Source organism: Echeneis naucrates, chromosome 2 (assembly GCF_900963305.1).
Source record: "Echeneis naucrates chromosome 2, fEcheNa1.1, whole genome shotgun sequence".
NCBI lineage: Eukaryota > Metazoa > Chordata > Actinopteri > Carangiformes > Echeneidae > Echeneis > Echeneis naucrates.
In genome coordinates this window covers 10,445,769-10,473,619 of record NC_042512.1, presented here as the reverse complement: position 1 = coordinate 10,473,619, position 27,851 = coordinate 10,445,769, and the positions used below count along the sequence as shown (strand labels likewise).

Genomic DNA, 27,851 nt, shown 5'->3' with positions numbered 1-27,851 from the left:
GAAATAAATCAAAATGACGAATACGTCAACGACGTGTCGCATTTTTAACGTCGTCATCACATCGTCAGGCTATAGCGGTCGCCATCGCAACTCCCCGAGTTGAATGTGGCATTCCGCAGCGGCAGCCGCTCCGCTTTCCCGCCATCACTTTTAAGTTCGCTCAAGAATGGAAACAGTTCAGGCCACCCCCCCCCCGTTAAACTGGCAATTAGCGGAAACTGCGTCGCGCGTGCCGTTGAGCGTGATTGAATGCATTAATTCGAGGCAGCGCTGTGCTTTTCGTGCAGTTCTGGGGCTTTAGCAGTGATGAGCAGTGTGAACGCGCCATATTGGCTCCCGCATGGCCTGGGCTGTTAGTGACGTGAAACGTGAAGTTGAACACGCTAGAGTTCTCGCTTGCATTGCTACAGGTCGAATCAGTGTCCTGGAGGGTCACCTGACCAAGGATGCGCCACGCCGAATATCAGAAAACCTCAGATTTTATTCCCCCACTTGCTCAGCGGCTGCCCCGTCGAAGCGCAATTTAGCGTCGTGACGTCGCTTTGGCAACAATTCGCCAGCTTTCGTTCATGGGGAGATGGCAAAGTAGCAAAAGGAGCTACGACGGTTGTTGGACGCCAGGGGAGACGGCGTCGAGCTCCGGCGGGGCGTGTCGCGGAACCCGAGGAGGCGGAGCCGAGCGCCTCGACCCTCCGCACGCGTTATTAGATTCTATGACTTATTCAAGATGAGAGTTGCGGAGGAGGTGGCTCTTGACACCAAAACACAAGAGGAACAACTCCTGCACTTCATCAGTTTAATTACAACAATTACAATTAACGGTTTGCTGACAGCGATCTATAACCTGGCGCAAAAGCGCGCCGACAAATCACTTTTATGTACTCGCAAACGCTCCATTGTCTTCGCGGGCTCTCGGCCGCCTCCGCCCCCTACTCACACACCATGCAGCAGCTCGGCGCACCCCCCCCCCCCCCCCCCCCCCCCTCCCCTCCCCGGTCTGAATTATGTGTTATTGCTTTCTTCCAACGTGATAATAATAGAGGGAGGAGGGCCGAAAACCAAACAAGACAAAAAAAAGAGGCTTAATTTCAGTGTAACTAATGTCAAGTCAGTTCTTATTTATACAGCATCAAATCACAACAGACGCTATCTCAGGGCCCCCCTTTTAACAATGAAAATTACAATTATAGTTGTAATTACAATAATAGGCGAAATGATAATACTTGCAGTGGTGGAAATCATGAGGCGGGTGGGTGGGGGGAGAGTGGGGAACCCTGAATAGTTCCAAAGTCCGGTGGACCAAAAGTTATACGTATTATGTGTGTGTAAAACTTGATAACTTGATATAAAACCAGACCTTTTTCCTGTTCCGCCTGAAGTGATGTAAACAAACTTAAACTGATGCATTGACACGGCTCTCTGGCTTTTTGTGGCCAAAGCTCACACGCTCGGCATTCGGCCAGGTCGTCCTTTGTGTCACCCCTGCCGATGCCGCCGCTTTAAAAAGAAAGAAGGGGGAGGGAAAAAAAAAAAAATACAATATAACTGCAACTGTGGCCAATAACACGCCGTGGCATTTAAATAACGCTCCGGTGGTATTTCCGGGTTTTAAAATCTCAGCTCTGATATGTCTTGTGGAGATTAAGTCGGCTGAAACCGACAGGGCTCATATTTGGCTCGGCGAGAGCACACATCTGTTGTCGAGTGGAAATCTGCCCGCGTGTCTCCGAAATGCCAGCGTTTCGTTCATTTGTTAAATATTACCACATGGACTTTATCTGGTGGGAGGGAGGTGGTGGGGTGCAGGTTTGAAGGGGAAAATCATGTTTGGATTTTACGGCGCTTTCATACAGCTGCTGTGTTTTTTTTTTTTGTTTGTTTGTTTTTTTTAAATAAAGGAGCTTCTCCATACACGTGGAGGATTGACGGGTGTACAAAGTCCAGGGACCAGAGTCCTTCCTCCGAATCCTGTTTGAGGCTTACCGTAGACTGTTTGGGGATCTGATTTCGTCCGTCCCATCTATTTAATTCTGCTTATCTGAGGTCAGATCGCGGTGAATTCCAAGACATCCCATAAGGGCTCTGTCCCGATGAACAAACTCCCTTGTTGCCATGACAGACAGTGTTATATTTATCCGGGGGGGGGGCGGGCCTCACCCTGGACCAGTTTGCTGGCCTCTCACGTGGGCCGACTCGTCGAGACAAACAACCATTCACGGTCACATTCACGCTGCCGGGGCAGCTATTTAGAGTCACCGGGTAACCTCACGGAGGAAGTTGGTGTGAACCTGATAGTTCCGTGAAAAATCTGAGGGTAGCAGCTACACAAAAGAGCGGGCCAGTCATTGTGACCTATATATAAAAACGTTTCATTATATTCGAAGAAACAAATAAATAATTATTCCTGCGCACATCATTAAAAACGTAATTTGGCCTTGCACGACACAACACAAGTTAAGCCCACTGCCACGAGCAGGCTTTCTTAGACCAGATGTCAGATGCTCACAGCTAGCTCAACTCCAAAGCACCTCGGAGCAACAACTAAAAAAAAAAAAAAAAAAAAAAAAAAAAATAAGCACGTAAATAAATAAAAATTTCTGCTTCCAGTCACCGTGCTGCTTAAGTTAGATAAAAATCAGCCAGAGCAGACACTCAGACCTTGTGGTCGTGTCCACTGTGTGTGTTTTTCCGGGACTGACCTACATTAAGCTCCCAGCTCCTGTCAAGGCAGCATTAATACATATAGGGGAGGGGAGGGATTAATCCCCCCCCCTCCCTCCCTCCCCCGCTCGCTCCCCTTCCCTCCCTCGGAGCGGTGGGAGTGCTGCTGATGATGAAGTGCTTCCTCTGGGCTCAGTGAGAGATCACTATGTCACTAACGGCACGGAAATAAAGCCTCATCCTGAAACAATAACAAGCTTCTGTATCAGTTACTGCCCAGAAACTGTAACTGTTTAAGCCACGAGCATCTTTTTATGTTGACTTTTTTTTTTTTTTTTCTCCCCCCCACAGTTCTTCTTCCTCTGCCATAAATCTTCCAAACCAAAGTCTTCAACGCCGCTTTTCGATATTCACATATTTAACACCTCAGGCTCAAAATGTCCACGGGAACTTTTTATTCCCCCGCTATCAGTGAGTGCTGTTGCCCATTTTTTTCCCCCAGAACACTTCGAGACCTTCAGTGTCTGGCGGGTTGAAAGTGTGGATTAACAGCGAGGGACGTCCGCGCAACCTCTCAGCTTTTCAGAAACCGCTGGAACTTCTCCGGTAGAGCGAGCGGTCGCGAAAGTCGCCGTGGTCCGAGGTGGGCTCGTGGCAATGGGCCGCCGCTGTCGCCGACGTGCTGGGTTTAAAACGAATAACAAGCCAACGTTGCCACCGCTTTGTACGACGTAGCGTTGCTGCAGGACCGACCGCAGCCTCGAAGAAGCGCGAAAATATTGAGGTCGCACAACGATTGTGTTCTTTTTTTTTTTGTTTAAAGGATGGTCCCATGTAGAGGACGAACTGATTCGATTTTGATGGCCAAGTGGGGTCAAAGGTCACACGACCTCTTGAATGTGTTCGAAACGCTTTCGATTTAGCAGAAAAAGGGTATTTCAAGATATTCGTTTTAACTTTGATGTTACGTTTGCGAATTACAACACGATTTGAATGCAAATGATAAGCGCGTCCAAATGGCAAGGTCGACTTCGCGGTGGCAACAACAGCAGTGATACCGTTGTGGAAAAAAAAAAGAAAAAAAAAAAAAGAAAGAATTGCTTTATATATTAAGCACAACACAGTTGTGTCAGAGCTGACTACAATTCCCAGAAGCATCTTTCTTCTAAGAAAGAAAAAAAAAAAACTATCCTCTAGAGATATCTGTATGCAAACATGCAGCCTGCTGTGCACTGACATTTTTCTTTTCCCTTTTTTTCTTTTTTTCCCCCCTCGCTCGATTATGGTTTCTGTGAAATAAGGCAAATTCGTGCCGCTGTGATTTATTCGTTTCCCGTCGGGTAATCCAAGTATTATTATTGCATTACATTAACCGAGCACTTATCTGCGCCTGTCGAGCGAAACTGGCGGGGGGGGGGGGGAAGAAAAAAAAGAAAAAAAAAAATCGACATCATTTCTTTGAATTTAATATCAGCTGTCCGTCTGACAGCGTCTTTCCTTTCGCATAATTCATCCCACGGAGTATTTTTTAAATATGTGCCATTAGAGTGTTTTCCATTTCAGTATTGACAGCTCTCCTCCGACCCTGACAGTCTTTTTAAATCACGACCTTGTCAGCGGAATGAATGGCCGCCAGAACAACCAGCGTGAGTCACTCTGCTTTGCAACTGCTGCCCCCCTCCTTCCCACCTCCCGCTTTCCCGCCCCCACGCCCCTCCACCTTCTCACATTTCTCAGGGTATAAATATAAAAGGACAACCAGTTTAAATGACTTCCCATTCATCAAAGATCTGTCATGTTTTACATCTTCCTTCGGCAAAAAAAAAAAACAAAAAAACAAAAAACAGTCTGACAGAGGCCGCTTTATTTACTAAGCAGCGTCTATCAGATGGCGTTCCGGCGCGATAGCCGGGCGTGACCGTGCGCCGAGTGCCACCGTCCGTTTACGATGACACCCGCAAGATTGGGGATTGGCCAGATCTCGCGAGGGAAACAAGCCTAAAAAGAAGCGACTTGGCTTCTCACTTCAAAGTGGGGAGTTGACTTTCTTTTTAAACTTTAACCAAAAACTATTGAACATTTGCTAGCGACTGATCAAAATAAGTCCTTTTGATTTCGCTCACACGTTTGGAAACCAAGCGATGTGCAAATAAAAAAAAAAAGATAGTCCGAAAACGCCAAAGATTGGAGAAATCTGTGGATATTAAGGGCTTCTTTGAGACTGGACTGGATGCAGAGACCAGAGAAATTTGCCGGTTTTGGATTAGATGAAGAGGAGGTGCAGACGCCAGCGGAAAATCTCACCTGCCGCATGCTAACGTGGAGGTGGCATATCTTTTTGCGTCAGCTCTATTTTAGGTCTCTTGGGCCTCGCACGAGTATTTCATCTAAACGGATCTCAGCTGTATTTTCAGGAGATGCTGCTTTGAAGTGTAACTGTGACTTAACCTTCGCACATCCTGGGGGCATCTTAGAGGAGAGGGGTGAATAGAGGAGAGAAAGAAGGGGCCTAAGGTGAAGTGAAGAGAGCGGAGCAATGCCAGGGTCCTGTGGTCATCCTACAGGCTGCGTGAGGCTGCCAGAGGCCTTGTAATCTCCCCCCACCCAACAGCCGCTGCCTGTCCGTCGCCTCTCCATCATCCACTTCCACCTCACCATGACAAACCGGATCTGCTCTCTATCAAGCAGCCACAGGATACCAACCCCCCCGCCCTTTCTTGCCGAGTGGTCCTCATCCCATTTGTCATTTACACCGCCTCGGTCTTGGTCAGCTCGCTGCCAAGGTTGGCTGCCGAGCTCCCGGGCCCTGGCAAAAGGAGGAGCCATCGGTTCCCCCGGTGGCGGCATTTAGAAAGCTACTTAATGGGGTTTTAGGCACATTTGTTAATTTGTCAGCAAGTTTTGGACGCTGCCAGGACCGGTTGATCGGGCTGTCGTCTGGGAAGGGATCTCTATTGGCCGACCATTTCTGGAGCCGAGGGTAAAATAGAATTAAAAAGCCCCTCACACACTTGAGCATGAGTGTCCGCTGGAGGGACTCGACATCGAACGCCTTACAAATGAGCTGATGATCTGAGTAATTAACCGAATCGGCCGGAGTTTCAAAAGGAGAGGATTTTCTTTTTTCGCACCTACTTCGGTTTGAAGACGGAACAAAATCTTCGAACAAAAAATAAATAAATAAATAAAAATAAAATCTGAAAAATGACTGGGATGAGAATACAATCTGCAAATAGCAGGTGCCAATAATTCTTCATTTCACCATTTTATGATGCTGCTCTTCACAGGTTTAAAACAAAAAAAAAAAAAAAAAAAAAAAGGAAAAAAGAAAAAAGAGAAGAAGCTGTTTTCAATTCTGATTCTACAATATGTAAATGCTGAAATCTTTTTTTTTTTTCCTTTCTTTCTTTCTTTCCTCTTTTGTTTGTTTTCATCTATCCAGGGTTTCTAAGCACAGGAGACCAGGCGGCTAAGGGCAACTACGGTCTGCTGGATCAAATCCAGGCTCTCAGGTGGATCAAAGAAAACATCCAGGCCTTCAAAGGGGACCCGAAGAGAGTGACCATTTTTGGCTCGGGCGCCGGAGCGTCGTGCGTCAGCCTGCTCACCCTCTCGCATTACTCAGAAGGTACGCATGCTCCCAACTTTAATAGGATGAACAAAAAGCTGCCTAAACGGAGGTCAAAAAGGGAAATTCCAGTAAGATGCAGTGAAGTCTGCCACCACAGCCTTCTAGATTTGTTCATAATGAGTGAGAAAAATGTCATTTTAACACAAACCTGCACTAATGAATGAAATTATACTTCTATTCTCGGTATGTATATATATATATATATATACTTATGTCGTACATTACGTCTTTTAGATTTGCAAACGCTTAAATAACAACTAAACTAACTTAAAAGTGAAGAAAAACTTCATATTTCATTCCTGTCTTTATTATCATGGGACAGCGTTAATGCTGTAGCGCCTCAGGGTTAGCCAAGATTGCAGAATTGTTCTTTTTTTTTTTTTTTTTTCATGGGTTGTTTATTCCCATAAGGATACTTTGCCCAGTGTAGCTTCCCCTTTTTTTTTTTTTTTTTTTTTTTTTTTAAATCGATTCAGCACAAGATGAAAAACTCTAAATCGTCACGGAGATGACGTCCATTCAGGAGGAATGACTTCCAAGCGCGCTTGTTTATCATACTGTGTTTTTACGTAATTATTAATGGACAACTCAAGGGGAAAGAGGGGGGGGGGACAAAAGAGCAAATCTCCTAAAGTTTTCTGTCCCCCATCGCGGATCTGCTGGGCTTTCAAAGGCGAATGCTTTTGTGCGACTTATATTCAGGAGAATAGTTTGACCCGTGTATAAAATAAATAAATAAATAAAAAGAAGGATATGAAGGACTGAATGTGGCCATGGGTCCCTGGCCATTTCGCCCTCTGTGTGGAGCAAATAAAGCCTTTGTGAAAAATGCACTTTCCCCACAAAAAAAAAAAAAAAATATCAACCTTTTTATCGGGCTGGTTGAAGACTGTTGGTTGGAAACAGAGAGATTGACTTCCTATTTCCCCTTTGGTCCTGTGCTGCGGTTTTTAGGTCAGCTCCATTCTTTCTCATCTCTTACTTGCGGGGGGGAGGGGGAGAAATAGAAAATGGTTGACTTTACATTTCGGCAAATCTCGACTAACATTCAAGCATTACTGCAGAAGTACATCGCACGAATGACCGAGGTGAAGCTCCCTTTAGCATTTCAGTTCCTGTCACTCGGAGTTCTGTGATGAAGATGGTTGCGCCATCGGTCTGATCAGTCAGTCACATACCAAGGTCGCTATGTTTTTGAAGCTGAAGGCCGACTCCAGGTCGGACCGATTCTCCAGGGGCCCGTGTGTGTGTGTGTGTATGGGGGGGGGGGTCTTCATTGTTGCTCAAAACATACTTCTCAAGTTGGCCCGGTTGAGTCATCGCCGCTGTGCGTAAAAATAGAACTCCGGAAAACAAAAGGAAACGCACGTACCGCCGGCGTTCTTAGCATACCGTGGCCTACTTGCTGATTGGCAGCTCGTACCGATTCAGGATGTGGAAACCGCCTCAGGTGTTTTTGCTATATGAGCGGCAAACTTTTATGCTCCAGTTTATAAGGGACACTGAATCATCCTTTTATTCCCACGTCGGTATAGAAAAGGGGTTAGCCAAAGCGCGTTTGTAGATTAATCAGAATAAATTAATTGCCAATAATAATTCTAATAGATGCCGATCAAGTTCAAGTTTCGGATCCCAAAACACAGTGGATCCATAGCAAGACTGAAAGATGCAGTTGTTTTATATCAAGTTTGATGACGCCATATATGTCACCTATTATCATCAGATCATATATTATTAATCACAAACATTCTCTGGATATATTCGAGTTTCAGGATCACATGAAATAACCATCCTAAAATGTCTGTAGATATTTTAAAAGTATCTGCACATGAAAAAGTGTGAGAGTGCTTATTTCAGCTATTGCTTTTTGTCACGAGGTCATTGAGAAAGGAAATCTGATTCAAATGTTCGGGTTTGCAGATTGCCATTGACTAATTCATGACAGAAATGACAGATAAACGGAGGTTTGCTTGCTGACGTCTAATTTGTTTAATTCAGAGCTGTTAAGTCACAAAGGCAGCGAAGTTAGGATTTGGCCGAGGCAGATTGTCACGCTGAAAAAAAGAAGAAGAAGAAAAAAAAAGACAGAACACAAAGGCCTGAGATGTAACAAAAGGTTTACTGCTGGCTAGAGATTAGCTTGTAATTAGCTATTCAGCCGTTGCGGATGAAATAGCATCAATGACGACGCAGTTCAAAAACAGAAAAAAAGTCCCCACTACTAATGGCACACCATGTCTTTGTTTCCTCGTTAGAGCTCAGTCTTCCGTTTCCATGCAAGCACACAAAAGGAACGGCCATTTTGATGCTTTCAACCAAACCAGTCATTCGCTGCTTACTCATTTGCCCCTTGTCCAACAGAAAGCGTGAACGAGTTGCTGCCAGCCCTGTGTGTGCATGTCTTTCACTAATGCAAGCTCCACTCTCAGATCTCTTCCAGAAAGCCATCATCCAGAGCGGCACGGCGCTGTCCAGCTGGGCGGTCAACTACCAGCCTGCTAAGTACACGCGAGTCCTGGCTGAGAAAGTGGGCTGTAACATGTTGGACACCATCGACCTGGTGGAGTGCCTGCAGAACAAGAACTACAAGGAGCTGATCGAGCAGTACATCACTCCCGCCAAGTACCACATCGCGTTCGGGCCTGTGATCGATGGGGATGTGATCCCGGATGACCCCCAGATCCTAATGGAGCAGGGGGAGTTCCTCAACTACGACATCATGCTGGGGGTCAATCAAGGGGAGGGGTTCAAGTTTGTAGATGGCATCGTGGACAGCGAGGACGGGGTGTCCGCCAACGATTTTGACTTTGCTGTGTCGGACTTTGTGGACCATCTCTATGGCTATCCGGAGGGCAAGGACACCCTGCGCGAGACCATCAAATTTATGTACACGGACTGGGCGGACAAGGAGAACCCCGAGACGCGGCGCAAGACCCTCGTGGCCCTGTTCACCGACCACCAGTGGGTGGCGCCGGCGGTGGCCACGGCCGACCTCCACGCACAGTACGGCTCACCGACCTACTTCTACGCATTCTACCACCACTGTCAGAGCGACATGAAGCCCAGCTGGGCGGACTCGGCCCACGGCGACGAGGTGCCGTATGTGTTCGGGATCCCCATGATCGGGCCCACGGATCTTTTCAACTGCAACTTCTCCAAGAACGATGTGATGCTGAGCGCCGTGGTCATGACCTACTGGACAAACTTCGCAAAAACTGGGTAAGCGGTGCTTTCTCATTCCCTTTCTTTTCTTTTTTTTCATGCTATACTAGAGGAATATAACCTTTCACTCATTACAACTTCACACTGTCCACAAAGACCAAATACTCTGCACAGCAACTATTTCAAAAAAGGACTCTTGACATTTGTCCAGATGACACTTCCTGCTGCATCTCAGAGACTTCAAGACACCTCACTCTCTCTCTCACAAGCATTCTCCTCTTCCCACACTCGCTTTCAGCACTAACCTTGGTTACCAAGGCAACCGCACACAGTGACGGAGCAGCTCAGCATTGACAGCGCTTGAGGTAACGACCCAGCAAGCAACCTCGCGCGCACACTTGTCACCTCGCTGGAAAGAGTTGGAGGAAGGCCTTCCGTCACGTAGACAGAAAGTTCTGCTGTCATATACAATTTGATGATCAAAGCACGAGTCGAAGAGATCAAATGGAGGTTAATAAAACAAATCAAATCCTGCAGCTGTAGCGGTGCAGGACTTGATGAGAGGATTTGCTTGCTGTGTATATTTGGATCGTGGGTTTTGTTTTCTTTTTTGTTTTGTTTTTTTTGGGGGGGGGGTTCACACACCTTGAGATTAGGTATCTGTTTGCTGCCCACTCATACTGAAAATTCCCTTTAAGTTGAATAAATAAAGTCTCGATCAGCCTCCCACACTCTCTGTTTTGGCTCTGCTGCCTTATAGATACTTTGAGAAAAGCCGCTTTAAATAAAACGACATCTAAAGGCGAATTCATCTCCGGGGAGCGTGGCCACTTTTTCAAGAAGTCTCCTGCCGTGAATCCCGACACAGCGTTGCTTTTGAAACTCTTACTGATGCCAGCACAAAAAGAATCGGACAGTCTGGCTGAGTGCGTTGAGGGGCGATTACATATGGACTGAGAAAACGGGAGCAAAAAAAAAAAAAATCTATTTTAGATGTTGATTTGAAACTGATGTGAGCCTTCATACAAACAGCAGAATACAAAAGTAGTCTACAAGCGAACGGCATCCATGGACGGTGATAGCACAGCTGGGCCGGGGCCATCTTAGATCCCCAGGCCGGCGGGCAGAAAAGAGGCCGGCTGAAGGAGGTGTCAATCGGCCATGGTGGGATAAAGTATCCAGGTTTTGCTCTTGGAAAGTGCTCAAGTCGAATCTGCATCACACAGCGGCACAGCGGGCTCCTTCCACTTGCAGTAGCAGGCTGAGATTTATGCACCAGATGGGATATCTGTCAAATTTAATGCTTTTTAAATACCACTTCCCCAGCAGAATGAATGCACATGGGTGTCTAAAAATCAATCATAAATTATTATGGATATTCTTCCCATATTGATATCTTGTCTTTTGCATATGACAAACGTCCAGTTGGAGAAGAAGAGCTTACAGGAGGAGGAGGGGGGGGGGGTTATTTATGTCAAACAGGAAGTGAGACGCATTGAAGAACTTCAGGGGAGCTCTGAAGAGATTACTGTCCGGCGAGGGAAAAGCGAGGGAAAAATTTATGGATGAAAGGGAAAAAAGAAATGAAAGTCTCTCGACGCTGAGCAAGTCCGGAGTTGGTGGCAAAAACTGCCCAGTTTTAAAAAAAAAAAAAAAAAAGACAGAATGTCGCTTGTAAATACACTTTAAATCATCGTGAATTAGACAAAATCATTTTAGCTCACTCATATTTATGTATCACTCACTTATTGTTTTTAGAATTAGACCTTAAAGGGACAACTACCTGTTGACTACCTACAGTGAAAGAACGGTTCAGTTTAATAGTTTTGTGTATGACATTTAGCCTTTAACATCGAAAGTATGCCGAAAGAATGTAGTAACGGTTAATGTTAACGTGAGTAGGGTTACCGCGAGGGGGCCCGCGTTGGCTGTGAAGCGCAACTTCTCCGATGCAGCAAACTGGCGGTAATTCAAGGTGCTGTTGTGCGCTCGGGTTAATGCGGCTCATGACGAGATTCTCGAATGGACAGATTTATAACTTTAAGATCTGGAGAAAGAGAGAAAGAAAAATTAAAAGTAAAAACTGAACATTTCTATACTGACATAATGAGCATCAGCATAATTGGTTGGGTTAAACTGATTGCGTTGCGGTCGACACAAGCTGCTTTTTCGCGCGCATTTAGAGAGGCGCCGTCGTCAGACGGTGACAAGTTAACCCTCCCCGGAGAAGATAATCCACGAGACACGAGAGCATCTGCTCCACCACTCCTGTGACACACTTTTATTTTTTATTTATTTTTTTTTTCAGATTTCATACACCTGTTGGAGAGACAGAGAGGAGCGCAGATTTAACATAACTACTTATGGCAGGAGTCGCAGTTATTATCGACAGATTGGAGGCTTAATGGAAGCATATGCAAATGGGCCACGGATTCTGCAGTCGCGGCCTCGAGCGTTTGAAGCGTGTGCGTTTGTGTGGCATATTGTCCTGGCATATGCTCGGACTGAGATGACAGGCCTTAAGTGATACCGGTCCACATGCTAGCACAGCCTTGTGTATGATTTCCCAGGCGGCCACCAGTTGGAGGGCGGACCGCCGGATTACGGAGTCAATGTCCTTTTTAATGAAGGGAGCGCATTACGGGGGGAAAAAAAGCACCCGAAGGGCGGCCGGGGTTGGACGTTGGACCGATGCGTTTGCACTTTCCCTTTTAAGCACATCTTCCCATCAGTGCTTTCCCTGGGGTCTGATTTAATAACGAACGCGACGGCAGTGGAATGGAAGCATTTCACCAGGATGTGCAGGCGCCAGCGTACCTCCCCCTTCCAGCTCGGAGGGTCAGGCCGTTTGCAACCAATGAACGTGAGCATTTGTTAACCCTTCCAGGGGACTCAGCTCTTCGTGTTCAACGGCACCCACTTCCTGCTTCTGAACTGCTGCATCTTTCGTTGCATGCCGACTAAATCAAATTTCCGCTCACGTTTCCAGTTTGCTCTTTACTTTTCTTTTTTTTCAACCTTTTTCGATTAAGAAATCCATTTAATACAGGAAGCGGCAGCAGTTGCGCTGGGGATGGAGGTCCTCGCGAGAAAGAAAAGCTTCGAGCAGCTCCTTTGGAAATGAAATGAAGTTTAATCTGTGTGAACTTCATTTTGAGAGAGCTCCTCGCAAAGTGTCTGGACCTTTGTGGTAGGAAAGGGCTCTTTCCCCGGGAGGAGCTTGAAAGCATTGCTGGCTAGAGGGACGCCCGAACTTTGTTGCCGCCCAGCAACCCAACTTCAGCAGAAAATAAACTCATAAATGGGTGGTGGGAGTGGTATCAGCATTTGTTCTGTATATTCAAAAACAGTCATGGCCTAGGCCCATTTTTGCGAATCCATCGGATTGTGTTTTTGTACTTAGTGTAACGACTGAACAAAAGGGGTTCACATGCAACGCTGAGTGGTTTGAAAAAGTTCAATTCAGTCCGAAGGTGCAAAAACCAAAATCAAGAACGCTCCCTCAAAGACAAACGTACACAAAGAAAATTAAAAACGGTGCACTATCACGACGAGATCGGGACAAACTGGCAGAGAGGAGGAGGAACTCCCGGGATTAAATATTCAGATTGACAGTGAGACACGGGCGAAAGGCGTCAAGACGGGGGTCAGATAATCACACAAGAGGGCGGGAAGCGGAAGAACGTGAAGCGAGACAAGACGGCTCAAGGTGAACATCAAAATAAACTCCGGTAATAACCAGAGTGTGTGTGTGTAAAAGCAGAAAAAAATCAATATAGTGTCACAATGACAAAGCTCATCTTCGGGTGAGAAACTAATTAAAATGGTCATCCCCGGTTGATTTATGGCAGGCTCGCATGAGATTCTCAGGAAATCTTCTGCGCGTTCATACAAAACAGCGGACAGAACAGCAACTTGGCCGGTTTGAACCAAATCAGCCAGAGACTACAGATGTTTCTGTTGTTCTTCAGATAATTATCGGACTGATTTGCTTAATCTCTCCAAACAGGAGTCAAAAGGGACCGCTTCAGTTCTTTGGATAATTCCTGCACGGTCAAAAGAGAGAGTCGGCGGCAGCGCTATGGCCGCAGATAGATGGGACGTGGAAGGGCGTTGATTAGCTCGCAGCCATGGCAACCGGCAGCAAGTGAACACTTTGTCTCAAGGTAGACAAAGACTCTTTTAGCAGGATTATGCCGTCATCTCGAAATTCATCATCATCACGATCTGATGCCTCACGGGGACTTGGAAGATCCGCTGCCGACATTGAGGATTTCCCAGTTTGGAATCGATAAAGTAAATTTATCTATCTAACATTTAACTCCGGGTATGAGGCGGGTGGTCATAATGTTATGCCCTGCCGGTTAAATGAGTCAAACAGTGTGTTTCCCCTAGGATTTGGGGGCGGGGAGGTGTTCTGGTTTCTGTTCATGGTTGAGCAATCCCTCCCAATCCCAACGTTGGATAACTAATTATGCAGTGTAAGTGTTTGGCTTTATATATGTTTGCTCATGCGCCCTATGGATGAAAATAGAGCGTTGATATTGCACATTATTTCATGACTAAGTGTTTAATAAAAGCACAAGGTCGCTATAGACATGTTCAATAGGGAACTTAACCTTAAATGACCTCTGTTGTGATCTGGCACTATACAGAAAATGTTTATCATATTAAATTAACTTGACCTTCTGGGGGAAGGTCAAGTTCAGAGTTTTATAATATGTGTGTTTGTGGCGCTGCCGATCTCCAGCTGGATATAAACTGGTTCTCTCACGTCAATTTAAGTAGATTTGACTCTGATAAAATATTAATCATGGCAATAATAAGATAAAGATATGGAGCTCAGTACGCACAGCGTGAAAGGCTGAAAACTAGAATGTACTTCAAATATTGCTGAAGTTTGGGTTTGTGACTTTGGAATGAAATGTGTGTGAGAAGGCATTTTTTAATTTTTTTTTTTTTTTTTTAATGTATCTGTCGGTGATGTCATCATCCTACTCTGCTCTATAACATTCCATCGCCTTTGAAGTGACTCTGTTGCCTTTGAAGTGACGCTGTGATGTCACTGGCTCCTCCATCATTCCTTGTAAATACCAGCTGGCACACACAGTCCCATCACAGTACATGCACAGTAGCACTACAGCATTTGAGAAATCAGAGCACACGCACAAACAAACATCATGCCAAAGAAGACGAAGAGCGCACGTGGACGCCGAAATAACACCGACGCAGCAGAAGAAGGCCGGCTGAGAGAATTTGATATTCTGAAAAGGGTTCTGGAGAACGAACAGGCCCTGAGAGCGGCTGAAACGCAGAGGGCCCGAGAGAATGAGTCCAAACTCAGGGAGGAGCTGCACAGGGTGAAACTGATGTTCTCCAACTACATCAGGTACGATGAGATGCTCAAAAACGCAGAGCCACCCCAGAGGAGATCATCTCCAAACACCTCACAATCCTCAAAGAAGGATGCTCAAGAGCCAGAGGACGACTGTGGAGAGACTCAGAAACCAACAGAGAGAGAGCAGAGGTTGATGACGTTGGTGGAGAGTCTGACAGAGTCCCACAAAGAAATCAGCGAGATGTACAAAAACGCTATGTCTCTGCTGAAGAAGACCAGAGAGCTGAACGACGCCACTAAAAAAGACAATGTGGACTTAATTTTCACGTTGGAAATGCAGAACCGATATATTCAGAGGCTGCTGCATTTGCAAAAGAAAAACGGCAAACTCCAACCAGAACACACATCCAGTCTGATGGAAATGAAGGCCAGCATACAGGAAGTGGCTGAAGTGACCAAAGCCAATAAGCTGGAAGTGGTTATAATGACTGAGGCCAACAAACAGGAAGTGGTTGAAGTTACAGAGGCCAACAAGCAGGAAGTGGCTAAAGTGACCGAGGCCAACAAGCAGGAAGTGGCTGAAGTTTCCGAGGTCAAAAAACAGGACATGGTTTTAGTAACTGAGGCCAACAAGCCGGAAGTGGTTGAAGTTACAGAGGCCAACAAACAGGAAGTGGTTCAAGTGACCGAGGCCAACAAACAGGAAGTGGCTGAAGTGACCAAAGCCAACAAGCAGGAAGTGGCTGACATGACTGAGGCCAACAAGCAGGAAGTGGCTGAAGTTACCAAGGACAAAAAACAGGACGTGGTTTTAGTAACTGAGGCCAACAAGCAGGAAGTGGTTAAAATGACTGAGGCCAACAAGCAGGAGGTAGCTGAAGTGACCACGGTCAAAAAACAGGACGTGGTTCTAGTGACTGAGGCCAACAAGCAGGAAGTCGATGACAACCAGACACCAGCAGAAGATGTGAGGCCTGGACCAGCACCTAAAAATCCACAGGCCAGCTCTGAGCCGCTTCCAGACGGACCACGGAAGAGGAAGGAGAAGACGAATCACACCAACAGCAACCACAACAATTCCAGATGGAAGAGGTTCATTGGCTTTTTCGGCTTCAAAAAAAGAAACAACCGAGTAGCTGGAAATTCATCGCCTCACCTGCAGGAAATGACCGAGCTTCCGCCTGCCAGTTTAAATCCCACTGACTGCACGCAGGAAGAAAGTCCATAACCAGTCAAACTGCAAAACAGGGAACAGGAGAAACATCCAGCCTTCCCACACAAAACCCCTTTTTTCTTTTTCTCTTTCCTTTTCCTCTCTTTTTATCTCTTATTGTTTCTTTCTCTCTTTCTTTCTATTTCCTTTCCTCTCTTAAAAAAAAAAAATTAAATAAAATAATATATAAAATAAAATAAAGAATGTCTTGCTTTCTATTTTGGTGTCCATGTAAGCGGCTTAGAGCTGCCGTGAATTACTAAGTGATGACTGGAACCGATTTATTTAAATTGCGTTTGCATAGGAATGAATGCAGGCCAAGATTTTTGATCGCTACAACCGATTGATCACTGAAAGGGGAAGCGCACACACTCCCCAAAGTACAAACGAGAATCCGGCATTGTTTACAAGTGTTCTTCATTTTAAGGGCATTCTATTTTGCCTATTTTTGTATGAGATGTACAGGTGACGTTAATGCGGATGATACATAAAACCCGAATCAATAATGGACCTCATTTTAATGTATTTTTAGTCTGTTTTAAAAAGAGAATGTTGTTCTGTGCTGACGGATATAATGAGTGCATCGCAAGTCGACGTCATGAAAACATCAGCAACACACATCGACAGCATCGATTCCACAACCTGTACTGATTGATGAGTCCCCTCCATTGAGCATTCAGACATACAATGCAAACAAACACTCAATAGTCGGTCGGCACCAAGGTTGCTTTCTCGCCTTCATATCCAAATTTCTTGAAATCGCCAAAGAGAGAGAGCGCTGCATACCAAAGTGCACAAGCACACACACACACACAAAAAAAAAACAAACAAAACAAAACTGGCAATGTGTTGGTGGTGTATAAAAGGGCAGAGAACATTTTGTCAGCTCCCACATAAAAATAATAATAAAAAACACACACACACACACTAGACTTTGATGTGAGGGAAAGCGGAGGACGAGAAGAGAGAGAGAGGCTTGGACTTTATCGAGTAATGACTCATCTGGACATGTTGCAAATTAGCGCTGAGTGAGTCTAATGGACAATTACGTTGTTGATTTTTGTATTGCGCTGCTTTAAAAATCATTTTGACGGTAAAAGCTCATTTACAGAGTCACATAAAAAGGCATTACAATGTGGTTTTAATAATTTCATGATGTTTTAAATGACAGTGAAGGTGAATGTCATATTTGTCTCTTTTCACGTGTGGAGAGAGGTGACATATTAAACATCTGGCCTCTTTTTCGACTGGATGATACAAATGCATGGAAAGGTTGCAACTCTTACATGACCCCACCCCTCTCCTCTGTTTTCCTCTTTCAGGGATCCAAACCAGCCAGTTCCGCAGGATACAAAGTTCATCCACACGAAGCCCAATAGATTTGAGGAGGTGGCCTGGACCAAGTACAACCCCAAAGACCAGCTGTACCTCCACATTGGGCTCAAACCGCGCGTCCGCGACCACTACCGGGCTACCAAGGTCGCCTTCTGGTTAGAATTAGTACCGCATCTTCACAACATCAATGAGTTTTTTCAGTATGTGTCTACGACCACCAAGATACCACCGCAGGATACCACCCCTTACCCTTACACCAAACGGTTCCCTGGAAAAAACAACTGGCCGTCCACCACCCGCCACCCGGGCGTCCCCCCTGCCAACACCAAACAAACCACCGACCAGCGCAAGAGTGGCGACCTGACAGACGAGTCCACCGTGGTGATTGAGACCAAGAGGGACTATTCCACGGAGCTGAGCGTCACCATTGCAGTTGGCGCCTCCCTGCTCTTCCTGAACATCCTCGCCTTTGCCGCGCTCTACTACAAGAAGGACAAGCGGCGGCACGAGTCCAACCGCCGCGTGCCGACCCCGCAGCGCAACTCGGCGCCGGCCAACGCACCGTCCGCCGCCAACGACGTGGCCCACCTCCAGAGCGAGGAGCTGATGTCGCTGCAGATGAAGCAGCAGCAGCTGGAGCACGAGCACCACCACGAGTGCGAGCCCCTGCAGACCCACGACACGTTGCGCCTCACCTGCCCGCCCGACTACACCCTCACCCTGCGCCGGTCGCCCGACGACATACCCCTGATGACGCCCAGCACCATCACCATGATCCCCAACTCGCTGGCTGGGATGCAGCCTCTGCACAACTTCAACACTTTCGGTGGCAGCCAGAACAGTACCAACTTACCCCACGGCCACTCCACCACACGGGTATAGCTCTGCTGGGGCAGCACGCCACCGGGTCCCCCTGGGGACCAGCAAACAAAAACAGCACGAGGCAAACATGAGCGACTGCCCGTGGGAAGCACAGACTCCAAAGTCTTAGCAGATGCTATTTTGCTGCCATGCCTTCTTGAAATGTTCAAACAGCATAAAATCGATCATGAGCTAACGAACATACTCGAAAGTGAATGTGATGACAGAATTAAGTATTTGGAGCTGAGCTTCTTCCGATGGTTTTCAAGGAGTTTTACCAAAAGAAAAGGCTGCCGGGAGGGGATGACTGTTATTCCTACTACACAAAAATCAACAGTTTCTCTGGGACAAAGATACCTTCGCGGAGGCTTTTTGTGCCATACGTACACAACAGGAAGACAGTGGAAACAACTTAATGTCATCTTTCATGATCCCTTCATGCAACTGAATTTGGGCACACAGTTCCACACCCCAGCCTGAAATGTATTTATGAAAAACTTTGTAAGAAAAGAAAAGATAAAAAAATTAGACACAAAAAAAAAAAAGAAAAAAAAGGTATATAATTGTGTGTGGAAATTTCAAATTTTAAAAAAGGAAAAAATATTAAGAGCTCAGTTTTTTTCCCCCCTCTCCACCCCAACAGTTTGTGCTTTCTGTTGAGATGCGTGTAAATATATTCAAACACTCTTCAGTCTTCTGCACCCCCCAATTACAACAAGTGTTATTTTGTTACCCTCCCTCCTCCCCCAGCACACACACATACACATACACACACACACACACACACACACACAATGACCAAAATGCGAACACAATCCCATCCATCAAGTTGCACATTGTTGCGTCTTGCGGGTCATCACACGGTCTACTGTCTTGTGCGTTGCTTTGTGTCCACTCTCCAGACATTGCATGTCCAGGAAGAGCTTTTACTCTTGTATTTGTTTTTTTTTGTTCCCCCCACCCACCTCTGCCAGATGCGTCCTGTCTAGGAATGAAGACTGACTGGATCTCATCACCTGCCGTCATCCTGTTATGCTTCCAGTAGTTTTCCTTTGTGGGCTTTTATCTGTCTTGCAAACTCAGCGCCGCCTGAGCTTACGATGTGACCAGCAGTTTATTATTTAGAAATTAAAGTTAAAAAAAAAAAAAAAAAAAAAAAAGATAAAGTAGGCAGCAATTTTATTTCATAATTATTATTTGTTATTATTCATTTTTTGGGGTATCGATATTAGTTGGATATGTTTGTAAAGAAATATATGTTAGATATTTCAAATTGTCATATGCTAGCAATATGTAAAGTATTGTGCCGGGCTTGTGATATTTTGGGTTACAAAAGCAAGTGAATGTGTAAATATTAATAATATTAATTATTATAAAAAAAAAAAAATTATAACAATGTAACCATTAACTCTCTGTTTTGCATCCTATTCTAAAAAAGAAAAAAAAATGGAAGAACCTCCAGAAGATTTTAAGCTACATTTGTAAATTCTATAAAAAGATATATTCTTGCCATTTGGTCCCTTAACCAGTCAAGATAACAAGGGTTTTAACATAGAGTTTTAAAATCCTTAGTTTGTCTTATATATATGTTTGCAGTTTTTGCCTTAAGTGATTATAGAGATATTTCTGGCTGGACACCTGTATAAATTTTTTCTGCAACATTTTTAATAAAAATATCACAGTATTTTCTAAAAAAAAAAAAAAAGAAAAAAAGAAAAGAAACAGAGCGTTGAATTTGATTGGACCGGATACTTGTACGTGCCTGGTGTGGTTCGAGGTGATGCGACTGAATGAAGATTTGAATTCGCTTTATGTTCACTTTATTTAAAAAAAAAAAAAAAAAAAAAAAAAAGTTCAATGCTAAACGCCTCTTCCAAATAGCCAACTCCCAAAAGAGTACCTCAGTAAAAAGCTTTCCTGATGGGTTCATGCTTTAATACATTTAATTCATCTCAACCTTCTTCTCCGGATAATGTTTTTTCTTCCCGTCTCGGAAATGGCAGTGAGTTGGCGCTCACTTCCTTCTTCCTCCTTTTCAAAGATGATTATTTTTTTTGCCATCAAAAGGGTAAAATATCCATCCCTCTGTGCCGCTTCCTGAAAAACACCTTTTTAATTTTTTTTTTTTTTTTATGAAAATCTCCCTGGCGACGGTGGGGGGTGGGGGGGGTGACATCGGGCCAATCATAATCCCACAATCTCAAATGGCGAGCGAACCGTCGGCTGTCATACAGACGCAGATGTCTACACCAGCCCTGCATATCTATGGAAGAGGTCCATGTTTTTGTTTTGCAATATGTAAATGCGCGTCGTTCTGGGCAGTGTCGGAAGACTTGACCGTGAAAGCGGCCGATAAGTGGCCCCCTTCAACGTTGCTGATAGTTTGAGCATTCTGCAAAGAACGGATGAGCCACTTAACTGGAAAAAGGAGCGGGCTGTCTATTTTCAGATTACTGCCGACCTCAGATTTACGTTCCACGGCGTCTGGCATCTCTCTGTCTCTCGAGTGTCATGCAAAAGCACAAAAAAAAAAATGAAGCATTAGACGGTGACAAAGCACTCGCCGAAGTGCTCGGCTATAAAGACAAAAAAGACAGGCGCCATGCGGAGAGACGACGGAACTGAACAGAGCATGCACAAACTCAAACCCAAGTTGGCTCTCCTGTGCTGAAATGATATTGTATGAAAGTAAAAGTGTTGCTTTGGTCCTTCTGACTGATATATAAATGACAAAATGCGTGAAATTTGAGGATTTTGCTTTATCATCGTGACGAAGGAGTGAACAACAAAAAAAAAAAAAGTAGGAGGTTGGAAAGCAGTGATGGTTGTTCCCAGTTGCACTTCCCGCTGAACTGGACGGGGTAAAGTCTGCGCCAATGCCGACTCGAACGCGCAAACAAGAGTGGGAGTGGATACGGCGAGGATGGGGGGGGTGTTGGACTGGGTCTATACTTAGAGGAGCCTGCTCTGTACTCTGTCCTGACGTTTTAGGCCCTCACATAGCGGTGTGTGCGCTCCGTCAGAGCAAAAACATAATCTCGACCTTTGAAGGGGTCGGTCCCTCCCATTATCAAACCCATTTAATGCACTAATTTACAATGAACAGGGATAGGGTGTAAAATCTGTAATGCACACGTTTTTCAGGTTGAGGGAAAAGCCCGTTCAGTTCGGCTGTCCAAAAGCTTGAATTGAGAGAGCACAGTGTCGCCAGCAAATGTGTTGCATCTGAGGAGCTTGGCCAGGGTGGCTGTTTTTTTGCGCCGCGTCTTGTAATGACTGACAGTGGTCAAAAACAAATGGAGGCGCTAATTTGTCCTCGAAAAAAAAAACGTTTCACATGAATCAGAGACACGCTCCAAAGCGTCTTGTGCAGAGTCACATTGAAAGCCTCCAAGGAGCTAACGTTTATGTGAGAAACAGGAAGTGGAGTTTGGAAAAAAAAAAACTTGCTGGTGAAAACTAAAGAGGAGGGGCGGCAAGCATGACGCGACGACTGAGACCAAGCCCGAGGCTACGCTGGACACTTGAGACTTTCGCTGTTTGTCGGATACCGGCTTTCTCTTCGTGGAACTATCTCGGTTGGATGTTAAAACGGCTGCGTGAGTTGGGCTGGCGCGTTGCGGCTTTGCTGACTTCGACTCGATCCACTCACCGCCGCGTGACAACTTTTGAAGCCTTCAATTGCAAATCTGCAAATTTGAATTTTTGTCTCTTTTTTATTTATTTATTTTTTTTGTTATCACTACAGCGCTTCCGTGAGGGAGGAAAAGAAGAGGTGCTCCGGAGATGAGTAGCAAAAGACTACAGCAACGGCCCCCCCCCCCCACCTCCAACACTTTACCTCCCTTCTCCTTATTCGATCTATTGATCCTCTTTGCGACGAGCCAGGCAAATTTGCTTTTGACGTAAAACTAAAGTGGCAGAGGGGAAATTGAAATCTTTAACAGCAATCTGCAGTTGCTGAGGCCCAGTGGATGTCCGCATACTGTCGTCCGTGACATTTGCAAAGCCCCCACCCCATTTCGCTCTCCCTCCTTAGCTTAAGGTTGATGTGTAAAATATATATCCACCAGGCTGAGAAAAACTTCTCTGTCACTGGCAAAATAGTTTGATCCGTCATAAATCATGTCGCAAACGGGCCTTCTAGATACGGAGATAAGTGAATTTCTTGCGTGCAAACAAAGCAGAGCAGATGTGCAGGCGGTCTTTAATTGGCATGTTGTTTATGCTTTGTGTAATGCTAGAGGTGTGTGTGTGTGTGTGTGCTGGGAAGGGTGGGTGGTGGTGGCGTGTTGAATGTGAATACTGGAGACTCGACTGGAAGTTAATTAAGCTGGCACCGACGCTCCATCACTCAACCGCGATCCCAGAACTGTCATTCAAGTGCACCGCTCTCCAGGCAGCCATTACCGAGGCATATTGATTGTCACGGTGACAAGGTAGTGCGCCAAATGGGAGCGGGCAGAGATGAAGTTTGTGCGAGTGTGTGTGTGTGTGTGAGAGAGAGAGGTGAGGTGAGGACGCTATGGTGCAAAAAAAAAAAAAAAAAAAAACAACCCCACGGTGGTCATTAGCAGCAAGAGGTGCCGCCTTCGCTCTTCCAAAACGCGAATTAAAATTCAGGTAAATACCTTACCGGCAAAGCCAGTTGATTGCATCCCCCCCCACCCCTCCTCCTTCTCCTCCTCCTCCCTTGGTAGCCTGAGCCTTAATAGATGAGTATGAAATCTTCAGAGAAAATATATATGTGCAGTTAAGTGGCGAGGCAGCAGTAATGGCCTCCAGAAAATCCCTCCTCAGCATCTTTTATTTTTAGTATTCTGCTAAACTCAACTCGCATTGCGACTCTTTGAGAGCTTCTCACCGGCCGGAGGAATTCTTATTTGGTTATTCCGGCATAGCGGTTAGCGCTGTTGCCTCGCAGTCAGAAGGTCGCAGGTTTGATTCCTGGACCTCGGGTGGGGCCTTTCTGTGCGTGCGTGGGTTTCCTCACACGACGTCCACAGACGACATGTTTCTTAATTGGTGACTCTTTTTTTTTTTTTCTCCCCCCCCCCCAGACAACAGCGCCCCATTTTCGAGCTCGGCTGCTCATTTTCGGCAATTCACCGGGCGCGTGGCGCAATAGTCAGCTAATAAGAAGGGTTATTTTAAAGTGAAACAGGGAAGATCTTCATCCCACGACAGCTTTGCATCTCCAACTTTTTTTTTTTTTTTATTTCCACGGATAAATCAACACTGTGTAATTTTTTTTTTTCTGGAGACTGAGTTGTTGGAACATTATGGGAATGATTCTTTTTCTTAATGTGCCGGCTGTTGCTCGCCTGTTTCATCCAAGCTGGTTTCAGCTAAAAAAAAAAAAACAAATTGGATGTTGATGTGCTCTTGTGTGAGGGATTGGTTTGTGTGGCCAGCAGGACTCATGCAGTAAGCTGGGGGTGGGGGGGTTGGGGGGGGGGTGTAAGCAGCTGGCCTGCTCTAATGTTCTCATTCCTCTTCACTCTCCCATTATCTCATTGCAACATCAAACCGATGCAGCTCGATCAAAAATGTTTACAGTCAACGACGACAACGCGGGGCCGAGGGGTAAAAAGCAGAGTGGACGGGAAGACCGCCGAGCAGGTGCGCTGCCACCAACCCCCCCCCCCCCCTCGCTATGTGTGTCAAATAAGTTCTCACAAGTTATAGATCAAGGGGACTGGGTAGAATGAAATTTCAGGGTGATGTCTGCAGAAAAGGAAACAAACACAGAGAGCAGATCGTTTAAAGAGCACACAATGTAAAAAAAAAACATAAATTAAATTAACCCTTTAAAATGGCGTCCATACCGAGCGAGCCGCATTAGCACCCGGAACAGAGTCTTGAAATGGCTTTTCAGGACACAATTTTCCGGGTCACCGCACCACTTTGTGCGTTGCTCAATCTTCGTCATTATATACCACAACTTTCAGCGCGCTTTGTTTATTTTCTTGCATAATTCAAGAATTGCACTTCACGCTGGTCGCACATGAAGCTAGGCGCGCACGCAACACACAGCTCGATGCCATTCATGTAACCATCATAACCTATATTCCAATCCCTGCTATATTGAGTGCAGCGTTCTATATATAGGAAAAATGATGGGAACTATAGCATGTAGGACATGGTGTGTGTGTGTGTGTGTGTGGGGGGGGGGGGGGGGGGGGGGGCCGAGTGGAGGATGATGTTTGGCCAGATAAAACAGCACAGATGATTTATGGCTGGATGGCAGCGGCGATTTCGCCACCCCGCCCCCAGGCAGACACAGCCAAAATTGGGTTACTCCTGAAATGTAAAAGGTCCGTCTCAGACAGACAAATGTAATCACGGCTTCAAACCCCCCCCCCCCCCTTCCCCCAAATGTCATTTCAATACAGAGGTCCCTCATCTCTCCCTGCCTCCCCATGGCGGACACAGATGTAGTCCTCTCAGTGCAGCAAAAACTAAAATCTCACAGGAGGGGAGGGTTTTGTTTCGTTCGTTTGTTAGTTTTTTTGGTTAGCACGAAGGAATTCAAAAGGCCTCAAACCGACACCGAATCCTTTAACAATAGCAACGAGTCACCCTTCGCTGTGCGCCAACGTCAGGATTTTGACGGCCGACACATCTGCCCGTACGCCGGTTCTCTTTAATATGCCTCCTGAGCATTTCTGAAGAGCCGTATGAAACAAAAAAAAAAAAAACGAATCGCAGGTAGGACCTGGCCAACGGGGGGAGTTATTCTTATTTATGGGTCAGCTGGGAGGCTGGTAATGAGGCAAAACCGCTTTTTAACTGGCCTTTGTTCAACTTTCAGCCCATTGCTGTTTGGTTCGGTTGATGGTTTAACCCTCAACGAAAAAAAAAAAAAAGGGGGGGGGGGGGGGGGGGGGGGGGGCGGCTTCCTCCTCGGCGAGGATTGGGCTGAGATTGGGATGTCTCCTGAAGGCCTTCCGGGCATTTGCAACATGGTGGAGATCTCTGGTTGGATCTAGAGGGACTACTTTTTCCAATCTGGAACCTCGTGGGAGTTCAAAACTGTTGGATTTCTGGAACTCTTCGCTTTGCCTGCTGAGAGCCAACAGAGAATCTGCGACTCTGCTTCCGTAGTTTTCACCGGTTTTCGGAGAAACCGCCGAAAGGACGCCCAGTCGGAGCAGCTGGTGAACACAGCGGAGCGTTTAACAGCTAAAAAGGCATATTTTTCCCCTCAGGATCCCCCCCCCCCCCCCAAGACTACAGAGACAGAGATAGATGAGTGCCGCGTCCAACCTAGAGTTGAGTCTATCTATTGGCAGCAGTTCAGGGGTCCAGTTTCTTTTCAAAGGAGGCAGATGGGCCAAAAATAAATAAATAAATAAATAATGAAACTAATTGGGGTGGGCACATCCCAACCAGGAGCAAGAAGAAAACACTCTTGGGCCAAACAAATTTCAGTTTTGCGGCTGATAAAGGTCAGGTTTGTCACCATTTGTGATAACAGGACAGACACACACAAAAAAAAAAAAAAAGAAAAAAGAAAGAGCTGAAAAGTTCAGTGATCTATTAAAGAAAAATACATTGTCTCATTTCATTACTTCAGTAATCAAGGCTGCAAAGTGAGTCGAGTCAAAAAGAAAGAAAGTGCAAATGAAGACTGAAAGCACTGAGAGGCAGAGGCGACATCGAGACGAGAGGCGCAGACGTACACATAAGCGAGGCAAGGCCACTGAACACATCGCGGAATTTGCTCTTTGCTCTCACACTTTCTTTTTTATGAGATATTTTGAAACCGTTTTGGAGTTAGGCGTTATAAATGAGGCGTATTTATACAGTTTAGCTCTCTGACATTGTTTGGCCTCGGTGAAGGATTTTTCCCCGCTTCGCCTCCATGAATATTTTAAAAATGCGTACTAAAACTGCTGTTTGATGATTTGGCTGAGACATGAGTTTCCCGCCATCCGTATCTCTGAGAGAAAAAAAAAAAAATCGCCATTGTCCCATCCAACAATTCATCTGTTCATCATCCAACAAAATCAATCTTTAAAAAAATTAAAATAAAAATGGGCGACGGAATTAGAATTAGATAATGAAAGGAAACGAAGCTAGCACTTTCCCCACGGAAATCGATTCATCGGCGCTCTTAAGCGGGAGCAGCAGAGCGGCTGCGCGCAACGGCCAACTTCCTCCGCCGGTTACGACGCGCCAGAGAATGGACGAACGCTTAGTTGTGTGACATTAGCGTGGACGATAGCCTCGCGGCGAAATGTCAGCGACGACAATGTTGACTGTACGGAATGGACGAGCTAGTCTTCAGGAGTATAGCAGACTGACGATTTTTCAAGACGGTCCGAAAATCGTTTGTCCGCCTGCTTGTTTAATGGCGCCGTGCGTGACGCGTCGCGGCTGGGCAACAATCCATTTTGGTCGCGTCACAGGTTTGTATGTTTTATGAAGGCGCCCCAAAAAAGGAAGCCCACAGAGCAGACAATGACGTGGAATCAGCACAGCCGCTGCTCAATTTTCCAAATTTAAGCGAATATAGATATAAAAAGGAGACTTCTGCCTTCCTTCAGAAAGTTCAAGTTTTTTTATTTATTCAATTCGGCTCACACACATGCAGCTCTTGCTCTTTTATTGACTTTTTATGTGCTCGTTTCTGATTAGTTGCCAAGCTCAGGGATGTGCGCAGGGATGACTCAGATGCGTGAAACGTGCCATCCTAAAAATCTCCAACCTCGGCCGTCACGAGGGGATTCGATAACGGCACAATTTATGCTATCATTAACGAGACCGCAGCATGCAGCTTTTCCCTCAGAGAAAGCCTCACCACACAGGAAACCATGCTGGTGGGTTGTTGCCCCCCCCCCCAACAACACCATTAGCCGTGAAATTCACTAAACTCCTGATCCTATAAGTCGACTTGGTTTTATATGCCTCTGTTACGCTGGCTCTAGTTATCATCACGCGAATACCATGATAATCCAATTCGGACATTCACACCCTTTAAAAAGAAAAACAACAAAAAAACAAAAAACAACAGACAGAAATTCAAATTCTGACTTCCGTTCAGGATGTCGTCTGGGTTGGCGATTCAGGGGGAAAAGGAAAAAAAAAAAAACAACAAATAAAAAATCTATTCGATGTCATCACGGCTAAATATGAGAAGTTGTAAATGGAAAAATAATTGGCTTGTAGTGGAATAAACATCACAAGGATGTTAAAGAAAGAAGGGTACTATGGGAAAAAGGAGAACAAGCCTGTTAATGAAATCAAGACTGGAAGAGCACTTTTGCTCCAAAAAAAAAAAAAAAAAAAAAAAAAAAAAGGAATGAGGAAGACAAGGTGGTTTCGGACTATATACTTGTGGACCCGCGGGTGCACCTCTCCGTCCCCGAGCCTGCCAGCGCTAACGAGCTCACTCTGTCTCCGAGTGGCGACTCGGACACTTTGAAGAAGAAGACGACGCTCCAGCTTCCTGTTCATTTCCTGTCACTTAATTTTAAATTTAAATGATCTTTTTTTTCTTTCTTTCTTTCTTCTTTTTATTATTAAAACACATTATTATGAACCAAAATAGGAAAATGGGAAGGGGGAAAAAAAAAAAAAAAAAAAAAAAAGCCAGGTAGCTTGGTTAGCGGACTCCTGATACATCGACGTAGTCGATATTCGGT

At 45.5% G+C, this 27,851-nt stretch overlaps 1 protein-coding gene across 2 annotated transcripts in view; it reads left to right on the top strand.

The window, feature by feature from the left end:
• The window catches only part of nlgn4xa (neuroligin 4 X-linked a), a 55,637-nt gene extending 37,415 nt beyond the window's left edge, over positions 1 to 18,222 (top strand). For both annotated transcript variants that reach the window (XM_029516475.1, XM_029516483.1), the window contains 3 exons: positions 6,104 to 6,289; positions 8,722 to 9,511; positions 17,328 to 18,222. In XM_029516475.1, the coding sequence (XP_029372335.1) occupies positions 6,104 to 6,289; positions 8,722 to 9,511; positions 17,328 to 18,222 (1,871 nt within the window). The remainder of the gene's footprint in view (positions 1 to 6,103; positions 6,290 to 8,721; positions 9,512 to 17,327) is intronic.
• Positions 18,223 to 27,851: the final 9,629 nt, after the last annotated feature.